Source organism: Megalops cyprinoides, chromosome 17 (assembly GCF_013368585.1).
Source record: "Megalops cyprinoides isolate fMegCyp1 chromosome 17, fMegCyp1.pri, whole genome shotgun sequence".
Classification (NCBI taxonomy): domain Eukaryota; kingdom Metazoa; phylum Chordata; class Actinopteri; order Elopiformes; family Megalopidae; genus Megalops; species Megalops cyprinoides.
Window position 1 is genome coordinate 27,593,410 of NC_050599.1, and position 24,663 is coordinate 27,618,072.

The following is a 24,663-nucleotide window of genomic DNA, read 5'->3' on the forward strand; positions in this document are numbered from 1 at the left end:
CAGCTAGTAAGACGCCAAAAGATTGTGGGACTGGAAGGAATTTGAGAAATATTATTAAAATGATAGAAGGAATCCCTGTTGTAAAGCATATTAATACATACATAATATATACTATATAACATATAATGTATACATATATAAGGATGGGTCTCAGAAGTGAACCCTGTGGTAAACCTGACAAAACCAGGTGAAAGTAATTTTATCTGATTCCTGCAGCATTCTCAAGCCTACTTGGCAGAATAGAAAACTGATTGTGTTTAATGCAGAGCTCAATTAAGTCAAATAATGACAGAAACCACTGCAACTATTCAGCAGTTAATCACCCTCAGTATCATTACTTTGCAAAGATCTGGACCTCCACTGAAATGGTTTATATGGGCTGTTTGTCTCCAATTCACTAGTGTATGGACACCAGCCCACTGTAGAACCTTTGACAAGAAGGGTAGATGTGAGACAGGCTGGTAATTACTGATCTATGTTAGGCTTTTTTCAGTGGCGGGGAAATGACCGCTTATTCAAGACTGGGCAGCGTAACTCCAGCTCTTAAGGGTTTATTTACAACCTGAATAATTGCAGGACTTGCAGGGCTAGAGCACCTATCTAAACCAACGGACTTGGAATTGGGTTAAAACATCTGATCGAGATGTTTAATCTCTTAATTTTAAACAGACCATTTGGGAATATTTCTGAAAAACACAAGAGGGGGAATGTACTTATCTACAATTCAAGCACTACTGCAGAGAAGCTGACTCCTGTTATGTTCAGCGTTTTGCTAAATAATTCAACTCTGTCTTTGCCGTAGGCACTGGAATTAGTTATTGCAGTTTTTTATGTTGATGAGGTAAGCAGTTACCAGGTAGTCAAAAGCCATTTGGGGTTACATTTTCCTCCTCAATGAATTTCCCCAAAAAGGGGGACCTGAGCCAGTTCAGGTCATTTTTAACCTGACAAGTGCTTTCTGTATGTATGAAAGAAGAGCCTACACCTGAACTGGAAAAAATAATTACTTGGCTATAAATACTGTGCTGTCTTAAAAGGTATGTTTTGTTTTTGGTAACATATTGGTATTTTAAATGGTGTGAAAGTACACATTAAATTGAGGATCTTCTGCTCGGTCCTCACTCTTACCAATAACAAATCTGTTCCATCCACTTCATCTGTGAGATGGTAATTGTATGCTTATGTCCCTGGGAGGACAGCTGTCTGTTAATGAGCCTCACCTTAACTCAGTGCAAAAACAGATGTATAGCTACTGGGAGCTGGTAATTTACCTTGCTGTGTCTCTGTCAAGGCTGGTTCCTGAATTTGTTCTTGATTTTTCAATAAATTCTTTTTTTTTTGGTAAATATTCTCCTTCCCCTTATTTACATGTGGCGCATAAGCCATAACACCATAACAGTATCCTAAAAGGTATACATGGAAGCCAGTTTCCCACCATCTTTGTTTAATTTTCTGACCTGTGTCTCTTAATTAACACAATCATGAATTGTACCAAGGGGACACTCTAGTAACAGTTGCTCCTCTAGGCTTAATAGAGGCACATTTATTCCCAGCACCAGAAAGGGTTGAGCCATACACTTCAGCTAGGCCCTGAAGTGCGTTACAATCAGTGTCATTTGTTGGAGTAAGTGTGACATACAGAGCCCAATGTTCTCAAGTGGAGACAACATAATGGACTAAATTGATTTGTCAATTGTTTTTTTCAGGTCACGGGAAGACAGAGTTTGATTTGAGATTTTTTTTTTTCACATCACATTCAGAGAAAAAGTGAGGCTGAAAAGAACTGAACTATACTATTAAATGCAGTGTCCCTGAATGTGGGGGTTGTCCATTTTTAGCCCACATGAACAAATTCAGGGTATGTTCTTTATCACAGGTGGGCCTGACAACATGGTGATTAAGTCCATAATAACTCAACAGGGGAAGAGCTTCTAGTGAAAGGGGCACAATGTTGAGAATCAGTACAGATGTTAGAAAAGTCTTGTTCGGACTTTTCTGAAGTCTGGAGGTGGGAATGGAGATAAGGTTTGCAAACTCGTTTTGGAGAGGTTGCCCTCATATATTTCAACAGCCGCTAATGGATGAGGAGAAGGAGCTTTAAGTGTCAGGCACTGAATGGTGGATGTGGAAGCCATTTTTATGCAGCACTGAATTTAAATGCAGTTAACTAACTTAGCACCCTTGCCTTGATTTTTGTCTTTTTCTGTCTCTCCACACTATCCAAAACGCAGGTAGAACTGAAGACAATAACCAATCAGACACTCTGCATAAATGAAACCACAGTATCAGAAGGCCAAATGATAATCTTGTGACCCCCTCCGGAAGGAGGCTTCCTGAAATGTCATATCTTTTCTCAGACTACAGCCTCTGTGTTATTGGCCTCTCAGTACACATGTTCTTACTGTTGTTCTTGCTCCAGTGATTTCATGGACTGCTTTTCAAGTGGCTCTGGATTAGAGCACCTGTCAAATAAATACATTAATAGTAATGTATGTAAAGATCCAACCCTGATAAGGAAAAAGAAACACTTAAATATATTCCAAAATCTTCATTTACATTCACTCTGCCTGGCCCAGAATGCCTGTTCAAGAATAAAAAAAAATCTGCCAGTCTAAACGTCCTTCAAATGTTCTGTTGGAGTTGCTCGGGGAGACGGCGATCACCTCGGAGGGACGGGTAATGAGGGATAATGAAACTTGGGTTGGTCCCGGTCGATGTTGTGAACCCTTGTCGCTCCATTCAGCTGGAGACGCAGGCTATTCGCCGGCACTCGAAATAAATATGCAGTCACAACAGGAGGTGCTGATGAATATAGACTCTTGGTCAGGCCTTTTCAATTTCCTTCCATTTCACCACACCATATAACAGCTGTGACAAGAATAGAGCAGAATCAGAAACTACATTATAAAGTCCCCCGGAGAAACATCTCCTTGTCAGACAATATGAAAATCTATGTAGAGCATTTTATTTTACTCAAATACAAACTGAAACATTAAAGACATTATGTATATAAGGCATAAATTCTCTATTTTTTGTGGTATTGACTATTTATAGATTGCAAATACTCAGAAAGGCAGTCTACGCTGGAGGGAGCTCAGCTAAATATAAGAATGGACAGATTGAAATTTAAATCTCAAATCTGTCATTATCATACATCTTCCAGCACAAGGGCTGCCGGTGTTTCTCCAGCTCCATCCCCCACAATGCAACACTGCGCATTATCACAGGCCTGAGAGTGCTGACTGACTCCTGTGCTTGAATAAAGACAGGAGCTGGACTATAGCTGAGATGCACTTTTCACTGAAGGGTTATACCCACTTCAGTGCTTCAAGGGTACTGTGCAGCAGTAGTTAGAATTTGCAGTGTGTACTGACTATAAGATTTGTACGGTAGGCTATGCACTGAGGTTAGGATCTGTTAAGGATATTGGTATTTGTAGCGAGTAGTGAGTTTAGCATTTGAAATGGCATTCATATTTGCATACTGATGAGTAATCAGGCTAGAATTTGTCATTTGTTTAGGGATGGTATTAAGAAATAAGTACACTTTTTGTTACCCTAACCTTTTTGTATGCACTTTTGTTAGTCACTTGGGATAAGAGTGTCTGCTTAATGACAGCAAATGTAAATGCAATCAGATTGGAATTTATAATCAGGTTAGGATTTGCAGGAAGATGGCTGCATATTCACAGGTGACAAGTATTACCATCACATTGCACATTCTAGAAAAGCGCTAGACATAAACTGCAAGCAAGACCATACTGTTGTGCAATCTAGAAAAGCACTAGTCCTAAATTGTTCAGAAGTTCTGTCATAGAAATGAGTCTGCTTTTAAGGTGATTGGCACTCCCGAATACTTAAAGATTAGTCTTAACCACAGAAAGTGAAAGTGAATCTGTAATAAGACCCGCTGTTACAGCAAGCCATTTTGAAACCCCCAAAATGTACATAAAGGGAGGGCTGGTTCATTTCAGGCCTCCTCTACAGCACATTAAACTGGCTCCATTATCTGTGTTGCAGGTGGGGGAGGGAAAGTAAAGCGCAGCGTTTATTCATTTTAATGTACTGCATGGCAGTCATTTGGATACATCTACACGTGTGATAGGCTCTGAGGCTGCCCACGTGAGGGTGCCTTTTATCTGGACCACACAGGGGCAGGTGATTTCCCCATAATTACACACAGAGGCCACGGGGGTTGGCGAAATCTGGCAATTTGGCTCAGGCGGGTTGCACACTGAGACCAGACGTGGGCGCCACACTCTTGCTCAATTCCCCCCCTCCCATCCTCCCCATGAGGTGGAAAACACACGACGATGCGCACGCCGCCCCCCTCCAGAGGTGCGCGGGGGGCTAATTAGGTGGAGGATAGCTGTCTCCTCCGATTAATCCTAATTATGGGGAAACGAGCCTAATGGAGCGGAGCTGTTCTGGCGCACCCGCTCAGGTGTTCTGCCAGCGGAAGGCTCCCGCCGCGCCGCGCAGCGCTCCGATCGGTCATGCCGGCGGCACCTCCGCATCCCTCTCAAAAACTGGGTCCCTCCTTGCGCTCATTTCAAAGTGCATCTCCTGCCCCCTTCCCTCCATGGGGTGAGCTCAGCCAAGGAGAGCTCCCTCTCTCTGGCAGGTACCGTGTGTATTTAAGCCAACAAAACCCAGGAAAAGCACTTTGTTGGCCCATGTGTTTATAAACCAGCCCCTGGAAGGGTTACCAACTTATGTGTACGGGCACAGTGTGTTCCAAACAAGAACTTTCTCTTAAGGTTTTTTTCAAATGCCTACTTCTTTTTTTTTTTTGCTAACTGCATACTGCGTTAAACATGAGATTAATTTCAAGCTCCCATCGGATGATACATATGAAATCATAATTACAAGGTAAATTACTGATCATTTTTCCCTTTTTTCCAGAGAATAGCTCTTGGCTGCTCATGCAAAGTGGCTCCCGCAGCCGAGACAGGGGAGAGAAGCATCTCTTCAGAGACTCAGCAGCTCCGGTCGGCTCTTTGGAACAAACAGCATCCTCAGTCAAATGGGACTTCACTGAGACGCCTACTCAGCCACCGTGGAGGTACTCTCCAAGCTGATTTCAAGGAGAACATTGCCGCGGCAACACAGGCCTCAGCCAATAGATTCCAGAAGGAGCATAACCACTGCAGAAACTCAGAGGAATGACCTTTTATGTTCAGTACATTTCATTATGAAATATGCCAGTAATAAAAGATACAAATATGACAAACAGCTATGCATGCCTTCCTATTGGATGAGATTGAAAGAGTGACCAAATACCACAGCTTTCATGTTGCATGTTACATATGCATTTTTAGTGTTGTAGTTACACAGCATGTCCATCAAAAATCTCACCCAAATGTATTATATTTGATGCATCTACCTACCTGTATTTAATGGAGCTCATAAGGATTAAATATTTTACACATAAACCCTTAAGCAACTGCGCTTTAAAACAAGAGTTTTGTCAAGGGCCGCACTGGGAAAGCATCCATGGCTGTCCCTAAAAACTACTCCAAATGTTAGAGGGAAGATCAGCCTTTATCAGCTTGCTCAATGCAAACTCTTTTGAATATGTCCTTCCCATTAGTCTTTGTCAGGCCTCAATGAAGCATTACTGTGTCCCAACATATTTTAAAAAATTTATACAAATAGAATGTTTATGCAACCAGGGACACATCCGTGCACTGGACCACCCACGGCTCTCCCCGGATGTGGAGCGCAAGGCCCTTAGGGGAGAGTGCTTGAGATGTCAGCAATCAGTGACGTGGAAGCGGAGAGGGAAATCTGATGACTCACCGGGATATTTATAGGCCAGGATCTCGCGCGCTTCCCCTCCCTCCGCTCTCCAGCTGAGGCCCTGACTCCACTGCGGCTGCTTAAGATCCCGTGGCACTCAAAGCACAGAGGGCAGGGGGTTTGGCTGGCGTCCTGGCTGGATCTGTCTGGCATCTAATCTAATCACTCTGTGGTTCAAGCGGATAACATGAATCGCTCTCAATCCACCTTAGCTGATTTGGGGTGAGTGTTTCGGGGAGAAATGGCCTCTGTGCCTCAGTTAGGCGGGTGCTATATGCCCATCCCCTCTAGCCTCACCCGCCCTGCCCTCCACCACTGTAAAGAGCTTTGAAATCCACAAAAGACACTATAAATGCATCTGCTATGCCCCCCCCCCTCCCCCCCGGACAAAGGGATCTGCCATATAACTAATAATAATGTATAATAATGTTGAATTTCTCCCACTCTCTTAGTAATGTGATGTGCCTCCCACTCTTTTCTTATCACAGGCACTCACACACCGCAGAACGTACCTGACACCCAGAGTCCACCATGACAGCATATAGGTACATCGTGCTATAGTGCTCGAGGCTTGCATTGAGCAGTTTAATCTTTATCAAGGCATTTCCAGGCCTGGGAATGGTGTCAATGGGAGCTCAGTGTGTTCACGCTTGGGCTGGAGCTGCAGCCACTGTAGATAAGAGAGCCAAAGAGGCCAAAAGGCGTCCCTTTTCCCTCTTTTTTAGCCGATTATGAGAGGGTAATGAATTTTCTCGAGCTCCAATCTCAGCCTTCTCCAGCGTTTCATCACACGGCTGAAATCGATCATGATTTTGCTCTGCCAGGTCCTCAGATTTTCCCCCAAATTGCCGTGGAAAGGATCGCCAGCTGCCGGAAAAGCGCTGAAATTCTGAGACCAAGAAACCCCCCGGCACTCGTGCAAGCTCTCCTGATTGGAGAGGTCTTGACCCCACTCTTACGACAAGCGACAAAAAACTACCTCAACATTTACCTCTGAAACCCCTCCCCTCCTCCCAAGCTGAGTGCTTTTAAGGGCTGTCTGTGCAACAGCAGCCTCAGCAGGACACCACTGTTCCACATGGAAATTAAATGCCATCTGGTATACTTGCACTTCAAGTAACACAGCTTCTCGTTATCGTTCTATTTTTAGCAGCCATTCTAGTATTCCTGTAATAGTGGCATTAGAAGTATTAGCTGGAGTAGTGGTACATTCACATTTTTACATTCGTTCATTTAGGAGATGCTCTTATCCAGAGCGACTTACAAAAAGTGCATTCAATAGATTAGGCATGTAGCCATATAAACACTGAATCACTGCTTCCTGTGCTTGGGGAAGTACGGCATACAAATACATCAACAAATATGCAATATTTGCGCATAATACACACAAACATATGCTACCACCTCCATTTTCAGCCACCAAGCTTGTACTGCCACAAGCTTCATAGTGCTACAAAGTACTGCCTTGTTTCACTACTGTCAATTACTACAGAGGTATTTGCCACATCAAAAGACTAATATGGCCTTTGCCTCTAATGCTTATATCTCACATATTAAACTCATTTGACTATAAGTTTTTACCACAGTGGTCAAGGAGGGGGGGCAAGGGTCTGGTGAGCTGAGATGTAGTTGAAATAGGAGGCATCTCAGTCTGCACTGGAAAATGGACAGTAACTCTGCTGTTCTGATTATTGTGGTGAGCTCAATCCACAACTTGAGGGCCAGAAATGGGAAGGGGCATGATCCAGGAAAGGATGACTAGGCATCTAGAGGTATAGGAGCTACATAAGCTGGCTGTAGGTAAGAGGATGATATTCCTGCCACTGCTCTGTTGGTAGAAATCAGGGTTTTGAATTCAGGAAGACAATCAAGAAAAGAACTGCTGTGGTCCAGACTACAGAGAAAGAAGGCCTGCGGGAACAGCTGTATCAGATTGGGAGTAAGAAACTAGCAGATTTTTCGGATATTACAGAAAAGAAATCCATAGCTGTGAGATAAGGATGCTATTTTGAGCACATATTGTGTGTAGCATCAGTGCTAATGATATAATACCAGCAGAAGTAGTAGTGACAGGGGTATGAGCTTCATCTGTGGCAGACATAGTCTTTAGAGCCCATCAGTGTGCTAGCACATCGCTCCAATTTACAGCTTCTCTGGAACCCATTCACACAGTTCAACTGTAAGAGGGCAATTTGGGATAATGCTTATTATAGATTGATCCTCTCCACCTCTGAGCAAAATCAACAGCAAGGCCAGACTGAGAAGCCTGTTCTTGTCAATGTAATTTCTCATGTTTGTGTTCTCAGATTTTCAGCTCAGCAGCATTAAAGGAAAAGCCCGACAAGGAACTGAAATGGAAGCCCCCCCTTTGCTTCAAGTCTTGACCCTCTCCTGCTGTACTGCTACAGAGGGCTGCTTTAATTTGAGCGTCCCTCTTGGACCGGGATTTCTCCTTCTCTTTTCTGCTTGCACATCTCTTTCTCTGTCAGCGTGCCCCTGTCGCTTTTTCCTGAACACGCTGTCAGGGATGGAGTGAGGTGATCAATCGAGAGCTCGCTCTCTCCGCCTTCACCACCCCCCCCTCCCCCACCCCACCCCCCCAATGGAGCAGGGAATGAGGAAATAACCAGACCACCGGTCGTGGAGTCAGTGGTAATGACTCTCTCTTGATCGTCTCCCTGGGACAATGTTGTCTGCCAAAGTCCATATCCCCTCCTATTCATCTCACCGATAAACAAAGCCGTGGAAGCGCTCCCTCGTAAGCATTGTCTACTGCAGACGCAACACTTTTATTTTCCAGCGTCTGGCAGGCCCCGTGGAATCTCTAACGAGGCCAAATCTGTCCTTCTCTCTGCTCTCTTACTGTCTTACTCTCCCTCTTTCTTTTTCTGTTCCTCTCTTCTTTTTCTCATTTTCTCTTTACTCCTGTTCTCTCGCTCCATGTCCATTCTCTCCTCTGTTCCATTTTGTTATATTGTATTCTATTTTCTCTTTCTTTCATTCTCTCTTGGCTTCCTCTTTCTTTCCCTTTCTGTTGGCTCGACCTGTTCACTGTTTCCTTGACTACAAGGTCTTTGTTAGCTTAGCTTTTCCACTGAAATGGACATGTTGTCAACAGAAATTGGGACTAAGAGTCCAGATACATTGGAATATCTCATCTGAAGCATAAGGGACAGAGATAGTTAAGTTCTTGTGCTGAAAGTGATCTATCAAAATTGCCAGGCTGGATTAATTTAATAACTCATCCAACTGTACGGACTGACAATTGTCTGTCAGATGTTGTCATTTGGGTTAATTTAGTTATCTTGACACATTTGGATTAGTTTAGTTATCTTCCCCTTCCATTATGTCTCTGTGTTGGAAGCAGAGATGTGGGCCTTTATTTACACAGGTGTTATGGGAATGTCTGACCCTGGTTCTTACCGGAGATGTCCTGTGGCCATTCAGAGAGGCCCTGAATTCAAGAAGCCAGAGGTGCTGGCAGATTGGTCCAAGAGTGCAAGGGAGAGAAGAAAGAAAGTCCAACTGTGCAACTTTTAAATCTGCTTACATAACCACTACCCATTGGTTTACATGGAACAAAAGTCCCTCCCCATGCGTTCAAGTAAATTCCCTGTGTCAGGGTCGACTGACCTGCCAGAATGGCCTACCTCCATTGGCCTGTGCCTCTTCTATCTCACAAGTTGTGTGAGGAGATGCCCATTTGTTGGCTGTTTTAAAACCCCCAAGCATATAAAAGAGAGGGATGGGGAAGATTATTTGACTAAGGGGAGTTCATATTTTGCTGATATGAAGACTTTAAAAACCAAATGAACAGGACATGTGGATGTTCCCTCAGTTGTGTCTTTAATTGGAGCAACCACAAACTGCACCACCTGAAAGAGATCAGCGAGGCTCCCGGGCAAGCTCTCCATCACTGTCTTACTCTCTCAGCGAGCTGTCAATCTTTCTTACTTTCTCAGCAAAAACTCTGTCTCTTCCTTACTTTCTCAGCAAGCTCTCAATCTCTTCCTTATTTTCTCACAAGCTTTCCATCTCCCTTACTTTCTCATAAAACCTCTGTCTCCTTCTTAGTTTCTCAGCAAGCTCCCTGTGTCTCTCACTTTCTCAACAGGCTCTCCATCTCTTTCTTACCTTCTCAGCACGCTCTCCATCTTTTTCTTCGGCAAGCTCTCTGGCCGTTTCTTACCTTTTCAGCAAACTCTCTATCTCTTTCTTACTTTCTCAGCAAGCTTTCCATCTCTCTTACCTCATTCTCCTATCATTCTCATCCTCTCTAAAAGTTATGCAATCAATGTTTTTCTCATTATTTCTATTTTTCTTTTGTTCTTTCTCTGTTTATCTTCTTTCTCATTTCTTCTTCTCATCTTCTGTCATATTTTCTGTCTTCTGTCTGCTACTCAGTGATACAGGACTCTCAGTTTTTTTGGCTTTATTTATTCTTTAATAAATAAGCCACTATTTACTAATTAAATCTTGAATCATTTTTAAATATCTAATACAGAGACAGTTAGAGTGTAGGAAATGCAATTAGAACCTGACAATAGTTCATGAAAATTTTGAAAAAGTCTGAACAAGAAGTGTGGAGGAAGAAAATTTTTAAAACAATGATTTTTTTTAACATATTTTCACACTCCAAGATTGAATTTAATTCCCTTTAATCAATGACCACATGGCTGCTAAGCACATAATGCTAAAAAAAAAAAAAAAAAACAAGTCACGTTTAATCAATAATCAGGAGCGTACTCATCAGCTGTTTCCTAACAGTGTAAGTAAGCCCTGATAACAAAGGGTCAACATAAAATAAACTGTGGGTGTACAATGAGGAAATAAAAAACTTCAATTTTACAGCGCCTGCTTCCTGTCGATCCCATGTCTTAAACTGTGATCAAGGTTGACGGACATTAACTGCTAACCCATACCAATGAGATCATCTCATAGACAACTTCATGTTCTGTACCAGTGCAAAAAATCTTGATATGTATTTAGCAAACATGTCATTAAAATTTTTGTATGAAGAACTTCACCTAAAAGGATGTCCTTGTAAGAGTGATGGGGAATCGTGATCCAAAATAATTTTCACAGAAGCAAAAATTTACATGTTTGAGCTAACAGACAATGAGGCAAATGCAGGTGACACTAATTGATACAGACCAGGGAGTGAGTATCCCTAATTTGAGATAAATTAAATACTGCCAGAATGAGGTCATTAAAAGGACAGATCGGAACACAATCAAAATCTGTCAGTTCATGTGTTGCGTAACTATGAAACATCACCTTTGAAAACAAGCTCGCAGCCCTGAAGCCAAAGCCCCCAGCAGTAATGACCCCACTGGCAGTAAGGCGGCACGAAGCCACTGCTGTCAGAGGGAAATTGAATTTGCGATAATGCGAATGCTGAAAACGCCATTGATGCGCAGTGCCCGCAGAAGCGGAGCATCTGCTTAACGCCTCGTTTGGGCCCATCTGTGGGAGCCCGCCTCCGAGCCGAGCCCCAGCGGGGGCCGATTCCGCACACGCCAGTGTCAGGGCTCCCCTCGCTGGCCGCCCACACTGTGGTGTCGCCTGTCAGTGGAGCGGAGCAGCGCCTGGGGAGCTTGCAACAAGAGGCTAGCGAGCGCAAATCCCAGCAGTGCCGTCTGTACCATTAAGAAAGCTACTGATCCCTGATGGCTTCAGTAAATATCTAGCTCTGTAAAAGGATCATGGGTAAAATCTATTGTGGGGTAAGTCATGTTGGAAGGCGGGCCTCTGTTAATGGACACTAATAGTAATGAGAACTCACAGATTGACTATATCCAAAGCACAGGGATTCTCCTCTCTTTGCCACTCAGAAGAAATGATGCCAGAGACCTTCCATGGACACCACTCTATCTCAGTCCATCAAATCCCAACAGTCTCTCTTCTTTAACCCTTTTGTGCATACAGTCAAACTGGTGTGATTAGAACACTAGATTGGAAGAATTCTAGCTAATGTTATCTTTGAGGAAACAGTGATTTAACATTATAAAGTAAAGCAAATGCAGAGCTGAAAACTATGAGACGTAACACACGAGCTACATAACATAAAATAAGTCACACTGGGGGACAGTTGATTTTAGAACTTACGTATGAAAGGGTTAAAACATATTTATTAAAATGAAATGACCTCTGACATTTCTGTTGCCTTGGGCTGGGTCCCTGGTCCTTTCTGCTAGTCCTGCCAGTCTGCTTTATGTGTCTAGAAAGAAGGGTTATTCTCTGGCTTTTCAAGCCCATGGTCAACAGAGAAAACCAGCAGAGTAAACACTTCACAACTTCAACATGTGTGCCACTACCAGGTCTACATCAATGCAAGGCCAAGTGTTAGTCATGTGTCAAAGGTGGGAGAAGTAGACTGTGGATAAAATGTCCTAGACGAGTTAGAGTCAATGTGCAGAAAATGTAGCACTTCTAATCTGTTCAAAATTCTGGTAAAGGCTAAGTAATAGCTGATAAATGTATGATTCTATTTTAGTTGTTTTTTTTAATGCCTTTCATGGCATTTTGACTGTCTGCAGAAGGAGTGCCAACTCTAAATATGGAGGTGTTCCAGGCAGACACTGGGGCTTCTCCTGATCTCTGTGACTTGCTGGGAAAAGGAGTGAAACTGAACCAGCTGAGAATTTATTTCACACTAAGGCTCAGGTGGGGGAGAGATGCTGCACACACAGACATGGATGCATTCCAGTACACCAACACACACACACACACACACACAGATGCATTCATATAAATGCAACACAAGCACATACACATGCATGAATATGTGTATACACACACATACATATATGCATGGACACACACATGCACACACACAAAGACACAAGCACAAAAGCATACAGTTGCTCTCACAGCCGTACAGCCATAGAATTAGCATATCCAGCACACATTTAATGGATACAGTGAGACCGTTAACTCGATTTAGCACTGCGTGTCCTGAAAAATATCCTCAGCTTTAAAAGAGCTTTAAAAAGACTCCACAAAGCACCCAGTGTGCTTATAATGACATATAATGACAATATGCAATGAGCACCATCAACCCCACAGCATGCCAGAGAGACACATTATCGTCGTTAATTATGGTGGGCTGTCCATGTCCATGCCTGCTTGGAGGGTCCCCAGCACTACGAAAGGTCCTGAATCCTGTGCAAAGAATACTGGGAGTTGCTCACTCTCCCTCTCCCCAGTTTTTTTTCCCCACAAACCTTCCACACTTTCTCTTGGTGGACGGATGACAGATCCCTCCCACAGATGTGCTGGCGTGGACACAGATATGCACAGCACTGAGCTGCGCGGGAGAGAGGAGGAAACTTGGGAGGCATCTGAGCACCAGATGAGACACACGTTGGATTTGGGACTAACCACACCGCTGTGTCTCCATACCCCGAAGAGGGTGAAAAACAGACCGCTGTGCTCCCAACCTTGTGTTTCCTCTCAGAGGCGATCCACCCCCCCACTCAGCACAAATGATCACTCTATGTTTGCCATACAGATGTGCTCATTTTGTGCTTTTATTCCTAATTCCCTCTCTCTTTCCCCTCCTCTCTCCCCCTCTAAATGAACTAAAATGGGCCATAAATTTTGCACTTTGTCAAAGTGATGAGAATAAATGGGGTTTATAAATATCTTTTCTGGAGATCTGGGTTTTTGAAAATGTTTCTTTGTTTGTTCACTTGTTTTCATTGGTTGTATTCTGCAGTTTTTTTTCTTTTTCATGTTTTACCTTTTTGTGAAAAACATGCTCTTTTAAAACAAGTATTAAATAAAGAGCCTTTAGAAGTCCAAAGTCTCTCTCTCTCTCGCCCTGTCTTCCCATTTCTATCCATCTCACTCATACTCTTTTCACTCTCTCTCTTTCTCTCCCTCTTTCTCTCTCTGTCTCTCCTGCTTTCTATCTCTTTCTCCCTCTGTCTCCATCTCTCATTCTGTCTCTCTCCTTCACTCTCTCCCCCTCATTCAGATACGAGCCAGCATCCTTGGAGCCCCTGACCTTTCTGCTAGCTCAGCTCACTTCAGCGACTCCCTCCCTTCCCCACAAAATCACTACAGGACCAGCTCTCCCTTCAGTGCCCAAGAAACAATTCCCAGTGCTCCCGGCCTGGAGGCAGCCCAACCAGCCACCTCAACTATGGAAGAAACTGCTGTGAAACCCTACAACCCAGGGTCTGTTCCCACCGCTACATTATGGTCATTTACCAGATGACCATCTTATCCAGAGTGACTTACATGGGTTGCAATTTAATCCATTTATACAGATACAGATTTACTGAGGCAATAGTTGGTTAAGTACCTTTCCCAAAGGTACAACAGGAAGCGCCCCAGTGAGGAATCAAATCCACAACCTGGTCACAGCAGCCCTATTCCTTACCACCACACCACGCTGCTGGCCACATCCACATATTTTATATAGTGTGTATATATAAATGTCATTCTGGGCATGGAAGTCCTGCCATTAAAGTCTCTCCTGGTGTTCCTTGGATCCCATGGCAGCCTGTGATCGCTCCCCCTTTCAGCTTTACCTCTAAAAAAGCACAGTGGAGGCTATCCATATAACTTTAGTATCGTCATAAAATCAGCACCCCTTCTTTCAACCAAGCAGACAATTCATGTTGAAATACACCAAATTACAATTTCAGGCTGGCACTTTATGAGCTAGGTACTTAACCTCAATTGTGTTAGTAAATACCGAGCTGTATGAAAGGGCTAGATGTAAAATGGAGGCAGCAGAGGTCACCCTCCATGAGGAGGGGTCTGCTTAGCAAATCAATCAGGTAATGCAGTGGGTCCTGAGCCAAACAGAAGCATCCACCAGCCAAAAGGCATCGAGGTGAATCCATTTTTAAATTATTGCTAAATTCATCAGTAACTTGCCCTGAAAAGTGCACGTTTTCTAGTTGAGCCGATGAAGCACGCAGAGAGGTGAAGCTGAGATGCATGTATGCCTAGGATGCAGCTCATTGTGGTTGCATTTTTAGGAGGGTAGGTGAACAGGGTTCAGTTGGAACAAATGTTGGGGCTAAATTAAGGATTTTACCAGCTGGCTGAAAAGCTGGCCATTTCAGCACTCCTGCTTGCATCAATAGAGGACGGGTCACTCCACCCTCCTGTGATCAGACAGACAGGGAGGTGCAGTTCTCACACAGCCAGCAAACCTGCCCATTTTCAGCTGCAGTCAGCCTTCAGAGGGAATCAGCTTTATTCTCTGTCAATCTCTCATTCCTTATGCCCTTTTCCTCTCTTTCCCTGTCCCTCTATCTGTCTCCTTTTATTGATTCTCTCTTGTCCCTTTTTTTCCTCATCTGGCTTTCTCACTCTCCCTCTCTGTCCTCCTCTCTTTCTATCCATCTCACTATACCTCTATCTTTCCATGCCACCTTCCTTCCTTGTCTCTTTCTATTCTTTCTGTCCATCTGTCCTTCTCTGTTTCTGACTTTCCCTGCCCCCTCCCCCTATCCCTGCCTCTCCCAATCACTGTTCCTCCATAGTGATCAAGACATTCTGACTGGGGGCCTGACCACCTGACCATGTTCCTCACAGGCAGGGTCCTCTGGGAATGTACCATTTCTTGCAAGTTGCAAAAAAAACTGCAGCTCTTTTTGCTGCGCGGGGAATGTTGCAGGCCCATGCTTATAAAAACTGCAATTTCAACGCTAATTAAAAATCAAGGCTGCAAACCTCTAAAAATAGTTGGAGCAGTAAGAGGAAAATCAATTACAGCTGCCCCCAGGGGAGGCCAAAGCTCTTCCTGGGCAAAAAGGCATTTCTGCACAATGGAGGCTGAGCAACAATGAATAAGAACAAATGGATGAACATAGCATTCAGGGGTCAGATATCGTTCTTAGGCATAGTCCAAATGTAGAGTAGGATTCAAACAGTATGATTCAGTCAGAAGGTCGCTGACTGATTGTGAAAAACTTGAAAATGATACAATGCATGACACCATATGAGCATGTACTTGCAGGTCCTGTTTTGGTTTTAGAAGATCTGGTGATCCTGTACTCCTGTGTTTCTGTTGTGCATCTCCTGCGGATGTTACAGTGGCCCAAAACTCCCGGTAGGTTCCTAGGTTTCCCCTCATTTTCCTAATTTCCATGTGTATCGCAATGGACCTCAGTGGAATCTGGGTCAGGTGACTGTGATGGCCAACCCATCGTCTCAGCTGCCTCCTCTTGAAAGCACCTCCCCACACAGCACGGGACAGAGACAAGGGGAGTGTTCCCATTATCCACCAAAACATTCCTCCTACTCGCAAGAAAGGCTTCAGATCGGTTGGGTACTGTGGTTCAGGTAAAAATGCACCATGTGAGGGACACCTAGTCTCTCAGAAAAAAAAAGTTCTTAGCAGGCTGAGCCCTACAGTTTGGGAACAAAAGAGGTAATGCCACCTACTGATGATAAGCGTGACCCCACAGCGGTGTAACAAAGTGGCTTCATCTTGCCAGGGAAGGGGTGGGGTCAGGTATGTTAGCCAGGGTTTGCTCATTGCATCTCTAGCACCTCGAAACTCGCTTGGCCATTTATGAGTGTATCAAATATGGCGACGTGACTATCCTCCATTCAGTGTCTACGTCCCAGTGCACTGTGGGACTTGCAGCATGAAAAAAGTTGCACTGACTTGTGTCTGTATTGCGTGTGCCCCTGATTGGGTGCAGAAGCTGTCATGGTGGGGTGAGGTTAGTATTCATCTACTGAACAGTAATCAAGGGGCCAAATTTTTAAATAGCATCAGGTAATATAGTTACACGTTCCTATATGTTGTGAGTATTGCTTTCCTGACTGCCTATGTGTTTGAAAATATATTCACATATTTAGCATATAAATATATAAATGATTGCCATGACATATCCATATGTAATTCACAAAATATGAAATGTTGACATTCATGAAGCAGCAGCAACTGACTTACTCTGTAATGCATTGAGTTTATTTTTATACACATTAAATTGAGTTAAAACATACCTCTTGTATTCTGTATTCCATAATTCATACTTTCATACTGCATATTTTATTTCATATATTGACATGTATTACTTATTCATTCCAATAAGCTGCTGTAGTTCTGCTTCCCCATGTTTTCAGATTTCACTTTATTTCAACAAATGTCAAAAAAAAGCCACTGCCACATTGTGGGAATGTTAGTCAGACAAGCTCACACAACAGGAAGGCCACAGTGGGAGCAGAGGGTTTTGGAATTGGAGTGTCACTCCCTGTTCCGCCCTCTCCCCGGGGGACTGATTTTCATTAACATCAAAGCATCGTTTTCATGTGCCTCAATAGCCTGGTCACGGTTCAGCTTTCTTGCGTCGCCTTCTGACGGGATGTTTCCAAATGTGACAGCCACGACGGCCTGATCCCATACGCGGACACGTGTTGTGTAAGTGCATTTACTGCCTCGTCTGCTGATGACGGAGGTCATTGGGTGGAACAAGCTTACAGATTGGGTGGGTGCGGCGGTTCAGATATAAAGTGGATGGAGGCGATGGGGGGAGGGGGTAACCATGCTAATAATGTCTGAAGTATTAAGGCCTATCATGATGGATGGAGCTAACATGTGCTGTCAGGTATCTAAGACTGTCTATCAGTCATGTGGACCAATCAAAAATTGTTTGCTCCATAAAAATGATTGGTCACTGCGCTAGCAAGCAGCTCAGCCAGTTAAGGTGCTTGGTCTGTGCAGCTGCTGGAGTGCTAAAACCCAGACCTGGATTCAAACATAGGCTGGGTCATTCGCTGACGATGACCAGGACTCCATAACCCTGAAGGACCCTTGACCCACGACCCAACTGGTTTTGTCATGCTGGGATAGGGCAGAGTTAATTAGATGCGCTCATCTACCTGCTGTGGCACCCTCTAGCAGCCCCTGAGGTGTCTTGAGCTGCTTGGATGACAGTCCTGATCCAATTGATGTTTAATCTGCCGCAATGCACTGTGGGACTTGTTGTGTGAAAAGCAACCATTGACAGTGTGTCGGAGGATTGCATTCATCTTGCTTCCGCACTGTTTGCTTCTACCCAACCAGGACAGTTCTAAGGCCTTCCCTTGACCAATAAAGGGGAGGTGGCACTCACTGAGCCTCACCTCTCACATTATAGGGGCATTCCAGTAGCTCCCTCTCCACAATGAGCTCCATCAATAGAAGGGACAGTCAAATGCAGGAATGAGAGGAGCAAAAGCTGATAGTCAGACAGACAGAGAACAGGCCCCAGCCATGATCACAACATACTAAAGACAGACCACTAACCTGACAAGCACAATGAGGAAGCCCTGACCATCAAAAGGCACCTATTGTCAAAATCCAAGCCCTTACATACATTCATATAGTCATCAAAGAAAAGGTACATACATGCATATAATACGGGCACATTAACACCAGTACATGTCAGAAAAACACATCTAAACATGTGCCAAGTCATCAAACAGCTTTGTGATAACCAGTGCTATACTGCATGCAGAATGGCTGCTACAATAATCAAAACTTTCACCAACTGTGTCAAAGTACGGTAATACCCTACAGCAGCAGTCAGACTGGATTAAAGCACATTTTCAGCCTTTTAGTGGCCATTAACTTGAATGAGCTTGATACGTCCAACTAAAACGTTTCCCTGGGCTTTCTTTACAAATATTTAAGGACCTTTTCAAGAGAACCTAAAACCAGTGTAAATCTGAAATTAGATGTACCAAGCTTAATGCTCAGAGTAAGGTTAAATTATTGATTGTATTTTGCTGAGAGACCAGCCCTGTGTTTAAATGAAAAACGCTGTCCTCTGTAAAAGGTCAGCAGCTGGTGCACCCTGGGAAACAGAGCAGGGCAGCAGGAATAAAGCATTGGCTCAGCATCGCTGCGGAGCTCAGGCCATAAAATATGAGCACAACTGTAAATGTACACAGACGCAGTAAACAATACTACAACGCCTATGGCAGCATAAATGGACGCTATCCTTTTTCAAGTCTCGGAATTTTCACATTATTATAGCGGGGAGCAATATCGAGGATAAGGGCATGCAATCTGAATAAAATGCCAAAAAAAGACGGGTAAACTGTCAATCATCCTACAGCAAAAAGGGCTACACTTTAGCAGCAATTGGGTGTAATCATCATGACAGCAAATACTTAAAGGAGGACTCCAATATAAAGATAAGAGCTGATTTGTTTTATGTTTTGTACCAAGTACATGACTAGAAAATTGAACATTCCCAAACTCGCCCTGTAGGCCCCCCATTCATTTGATGGAACAGGGACATGCTACCAGAGTTTTGCATTAGTGCAAAAAGCAAAATGCAGACTGGCATCATAGAATAGCAGCTATCTCCTCTTACTCAAGAATCAAACAGGAATGCTACTCATGGAAGTTATGGTGAGTGGGTCATGTGTGGTGATGATTTTTGCACTGTAGAATGGGCAGGGGTCAGTCCCCGGACTCACAGTACACGTCGACCCGAATGGATTTGATGGCGGGTGAGCCCAGGCCATTCTCTGCCTTGCAGTAGTAGCGGCCCCCCTGGTGGCGCTGGATGTTGGGGATACGCAGCGTCTCATTGAACACAGTGGAGTCCTGGAAGCGGTCCGAGGCGCTGCCCGCCGTCTTGGTCCAGCGGATCTGCATGAGCGAGAGGGAGAGAGAGAGGGAAAAAATATCAAGAAGAGCTGAAGCGTGCTAACTGCGATCATGAGCATGACGAACAAACACACCTAAAGTAATGGAGGGAAGGTGAGTGTCTTGCTTCAATATCTCAGACAGTGAGGCTTCGTGAACCCCAAAACGAGCAGTGCAACAATTTGCTCTTGAGCCAGCCACAGTGTTCTATTATGGCAAGCAAATCCTTTCGCTTGGTTGAGTCAAGTCAGTGATTGACAGCACATGGCAGCCCCAACCATTACAGAGTTCATGAAGCCCCAATCTCTGGGCCATTAGCCATCTGTGGGTGGGGCTGTTATGTAGAGGTCAAGAGTTAAACGATTTGGTAACTGGTCTGGTTCCCAAGTCAAGCACTGACAAGCTGCAAACCTAATCCAATCTTTTTCAGTAAAATACCCCACTGTGTATACTTCAATGTTTTGGTTGTAAAACTTGTAGAAATCACTCATCTTCATGGATGCAAAGTAATGTATTCTACATTTTTGGGCAGCCATGACACTTTCCTCATCAGTTGGAATAGGCCTCTTCTTATGTAGCTGTGATATAGGTCTGTGTGAATGCACATGTGAAACACTAAAGCAGAATAATGCCATTTATTCCAGCACTCTTTCTGGTTACTCAAAGAGGTTGAACATCACTGAGGTAAGCACACACACTGCACGCTCCAAAAAATGAAAATCTGCCGCATGCAAATTCAGATGACCTATTTCTAGCTCTTGCCGGCTTGCCGTTCCAAGGGACGTGTCGAATCGCGACACGAGAATCTCACGGTCACAGTGACGCCAAGCCCCTGCTTCTTAAAGGAGCGGCTGAAATTATCCACGCTCAGCGTCCACTTAATCTCGCATCTCCGTAATAGATTCACCCGCACATTATCGACACAAGCCGTCATCGCGGCCGTTTTGCACAAGGCAGAAAATGGTTTCGGCTGGGGTCTCTCGGCTGCGCTAACCCGCGTTTAATTCCGATGTAGTTCAGCATGACACTGCAGCAGTCTCTGTACCCGGCTCCCTCATCTTCCCCCACCCCCCCAGGGAGCTGAGAGAATTTCTGGAGGAAAGCAATTAATTAAGTCTGTGCACTGAGCTGGGGGCAGGTGAGGGAACAAAGAAGGAAGGGAGGTTAAAATGAATCGGCTACATCTGCACGTGCACTGTATCACTGGAAGCTGAGCACTGTGCTGAATGCCTCTGACTACTTTGCCAACTCCCTTTGCCCTCTTTTGCCTCAATAAATGTCTGCCTCTCCACTGTAGATAACATCTGTTAACGTCATGGTGTCACATGACCACTGCTTGTCACCCTGACAGGTGCTCCACGTCAGTGGTGTGTTGGGGAGATTTGCTCTGAGTCATGTTACAAAGCATTTTGTGATCCTGGGAAAGGGTGAAAGAGGGCGCAGGAACGTGACTGGTCACTTCCGCCTCACTGCGAAATGGCGGGATGTGCTCACTTGGTCGTTGCACAAGTGAATTGGTGAGCCGGTCAGTCAGGCAGTTGGCCGGTCAGTGAGAAACACCACTGTTTCTATGGCCACTTCCTCCCCCTGAAAATTACATGAATAAAACGTCTAAGCACTTTTCATTATCCAATCAATGAGTGTCTTTATTTTCTGAGAGTCATTCATTGCCTCTTGTTTTGCATTGTGGTGATCATTACACCAAATGAGTCTGCAAGGCTACTGTGACGTTAAACAAGATTCAAAGACTGTTACTGCAGTCAGATGTCTATGGCTTATATTCAAAGATCACACAAATAACAGTAACTTTTGAGATAAAGGAAGACGTCCATAGATAGCAATAATAACATCAAATGCTGTCAAACAGAACATCAAATACCATCAAATAGCATAACGAGACACAAAAAACATAATTGTGTCATTTAAATGTAAATGCTTAACTTAACCAACAATATGATGGCTATGTGTCTGTGTTCACACCACTTCTTACTGGATGATATTGAGGCTTCAGGAAAAAAGGTCTTCCTACATATTTTTTTAGCCCTAGCATCGGGTGCCAGTATTTGGATACACAAGCTTGCTTCTGCTCTCCATCCTGACACCCAGCAGCCTCCTCTGTTTTGACCTCAGACAGGAGCCAATCACCGGTTTGGGCCTGGCATGCCCGTATGATGGCTCACTGTGAAACCTCACCAGCCAGCGAGACTCGCCCCTGCAGCAATGCTCCACCTTTCATCACGAGCACAGCCCTGGGGCTCCGCTAATCTGTAGCGAGCCATTTACATGAGACCACACCACCCTTCCCTCTTCTCACAAATAACCTCCCTGTGTTTACTCATCCAGATGTGTTCATCCCTCCTTTTGAAGTTTTACTCCTTACCCTTTCTTGGTCGCCCTCTCTCTTGTTTGGTCGCCTCCCTCGCTCAGTCACCCTCTCTCTCTCTCTCTCTCTCTCTCTCTCTCTCTCTCTAACTCAGTTACTCTCTCTCCCTCAGTCTCCCTCTGTTTCTCCCCTCAGTCTCCCTCTCTGTCTCGCTCACCTTCTCTCCCTCTTTCTCCCTCTATTTCTCTCTGGTTCTCTCTCTCATAGCACACCGCGGACCATTTGACACATTTTGGTTTCACTTCAACACTCAAATACCACTGCACCAGGTAATGGAGAGACCTCTTTGGGCTCTTGTGCAGGTGGCGTTTTTTACTTTACTGTCAGTCTTTAACTCCATTCTGAGTATAAGACCATAAGGCTGCAATCTGGCAGTGAAACCACCCTCTCATGTGTGTAACCTCAGATGAATTATCCCCATCTGGAGTGCAACAGAGAGCACACAATCTGATAGGGCCTACTCTACAATGCCCCTCCAGTCATTAAATGCCTTATTTGATGGGGGGACATTAGCAAAGGGAATAAAGAGAGACTAGGGATCTGCAGAGAACCCACACATGGTGCCCTGGAATCTCTGATCCCCCACATCAGTAGGGAAGCATAGTAGTGTGGCAGTTACATAACTGGAACGTTGCAGATGTGGCACCGTTCAGCAAGGTACTCAAGCTGCATTGCTTTGGTTAACATCCAGCTGTATGAATGGACAAGAGACAATATAAGGTTAAGCTCTAAGTCACCCTGGATGTGAAATTTCTCTGAATGAGCTGACAAATTTCATGCTGTAAGTGAACCAGCCCCTTCATTGGAGTGTCACGAAAGTTGGGGTGGTCTGATACTTCTAATAGTCCAGCCTTCATGGTACAGCAGAAGCTGATTATGAAGCTTGTTATTTGGACCCTTAGGTTTGGCTGATCTCTTTCCATGATGTTACGAGAGAGGGAGGTTCAGGACAAAGGACAGCAGCCAGCAGTATCCCTATAGGCAAGGCTATATGTGGACTATATCAGGACTATATGTGAATTGGTCATAAGAACGAAACAGTCTTTTTCAGCATTAATGGGGTGGTAGTAGTAGATTCTTTTTGTATGGTGAGTGCAGTATTCGTCCTCGATGATGTGATTCGGGACAAAGGACAGCAGCCAGCTGTTGCCCTATAGGCAAAGCTGATTCAGGACAATGGACAGCAGCCAGCAGTTGCCCTATAGGCAAGGCTGATTCAGGACAACGGACAGCAGTCAAAAGTAGTCCTACAGGCAAGCATTGTTCAGAACCATGGTGAGAGGCCAACAGTGGTCCTAAAGGCTAAGCAGACTGAGGAACGCAGCTAACAGTGGCCCTGAGGGTGAGGCAAATTCGGGACAGCAGCTAACAGTGGCTTCAAAGGTGAGGCAAATTTGGGAGAGTAGCTAACAGCAGCCCTAAAGGCAGGGCAGATTCAGGACTGAGGACAGAAACTGAAAGTGCAAAGGAGGGTGTGTTAATGTTAATGTGCAACCTTCAGAAGGGATTGACATTGCTAAAAGACCTTAGCATTTTAGAGTTATGTAAAATACAGAATTCACCATATGAATATATGTAATTATTTGTAGCATGCATTACAAAATACTGATAATCAATTACGTCTGCATCCATACAGGCAAATTTATGCACATATTATTAAGTATGTCTTAGTGTTAAAATACTTTGACAATGGTTGTACAACATATTCATAAAATCACATATGAGACAGTGGATATAGCTGATGCATTTATATGTATGCTGTATATTCAGATATATTAAAAAGATGTGTCTCAGATATTGGATTTCATATTTTTGTAAGAGAAGGGGGCCCACTGGCTGGCTGTATTAAGTATGACAGAGAAAAAAGAAAGCTCCACTTGACCTTAAAAGTAATTGAAAAATCTAGCTGTAAAAATCTTATCATGGCACAAGAATCTCGTCCAGCTGGGATGTGTTTCCAGGGAGGGAACACATGGAGCCACCAGGGTACCTCGTCTCTGTCAGAAGACAGCTACCAGTGAGGTGCGGGTCCACCCCCATTTCTGAGGGTATCTGTGGGGTTCTTCCTAAGATGGAAATGTGGGACTACACCTCCATGTCCTAGAATGCCACACTTCATCTCCTCTTTATGCTGGCTGATACTGAGGACTTCTTGTGCCATTTCACTCTCTATGAAGTTATGCCCAGATGTGACAGTCAATCCACCATCCAATATGTGGTCTGTTTTTCATGGGTCATACTGGACTATTACTAACCAAACCTACAGCAGTGAAATCCACACTCACATGTCACCGGCCATCCCCTATGGCCACCTCTACCCCACTAAATTTCCCAAATTTCCCCGCCTGGGGATCAATAAAGTGTTATCTTATCTTATCTGATCCTATCCTATCTTATCTTATCTTATCTAACACAAGTAAAAATTTTCTTTAGCAAGTCAAATAGCACTAAGGCTTACTGCTAAAACTGCATATGCATTCCTGCCAGCACCGATCACACAAGACCCCTGTAATCAGGCATCTAGCCACTTCAGCCAGTGCCAATATCACCCTTTACCCACTGAGACAAACAGAATATTTTTTAGTAAGGGTAGTTATTTTAAAATGCCTAAAAAACTGCTTATGCAGTCCTGATAGCTTGAACCATGGTTTCTTACCAATAATCAGATTCACAGGCATATAGCCACCTCACCCCTTATCCACAACTGACACAACCAGCCAAGTTGCATTACCTTAAAATACCTAATTCAAAAAGAAAGATTTTAAATGAAATGCACCATAAAATCCTAGAATTTCCAGAAATAACATGCCAGAAGACAGCACACACCTCATTACCCCCAAAGTGTTTGGACCTCCATGATGTCA

At 44.1% G+C, this 24,663-nt stretch overlaps 1 protein-coding gene across 2 annotated transcripts in view; it reads right to left on the minus strand.

Annotated features, from left to right (window-relative positions):
* LOC118792259 (MAM domain-containing glycosylphosphatidylinositol anchor protein 2-like) overlaps positions 1–24,663 on the minus strand; it is a 140,925-nt gene that overhangs the window by 83,414 nt on the left and 32,848 nt on the right. For both annotated transcript variants that reach the window (XM_036550065.1, XM_036550064.1), the window contains exon 3: positions 19,245–19,419. In XM_036550065.1, coding sequence (XP_036405958.1) covers positions 19,245–19,419 — 175 coding nt within the window. The remainder of the gene's footprint in view (positions 1–19,244; positions 19,420–24,663) is intronic.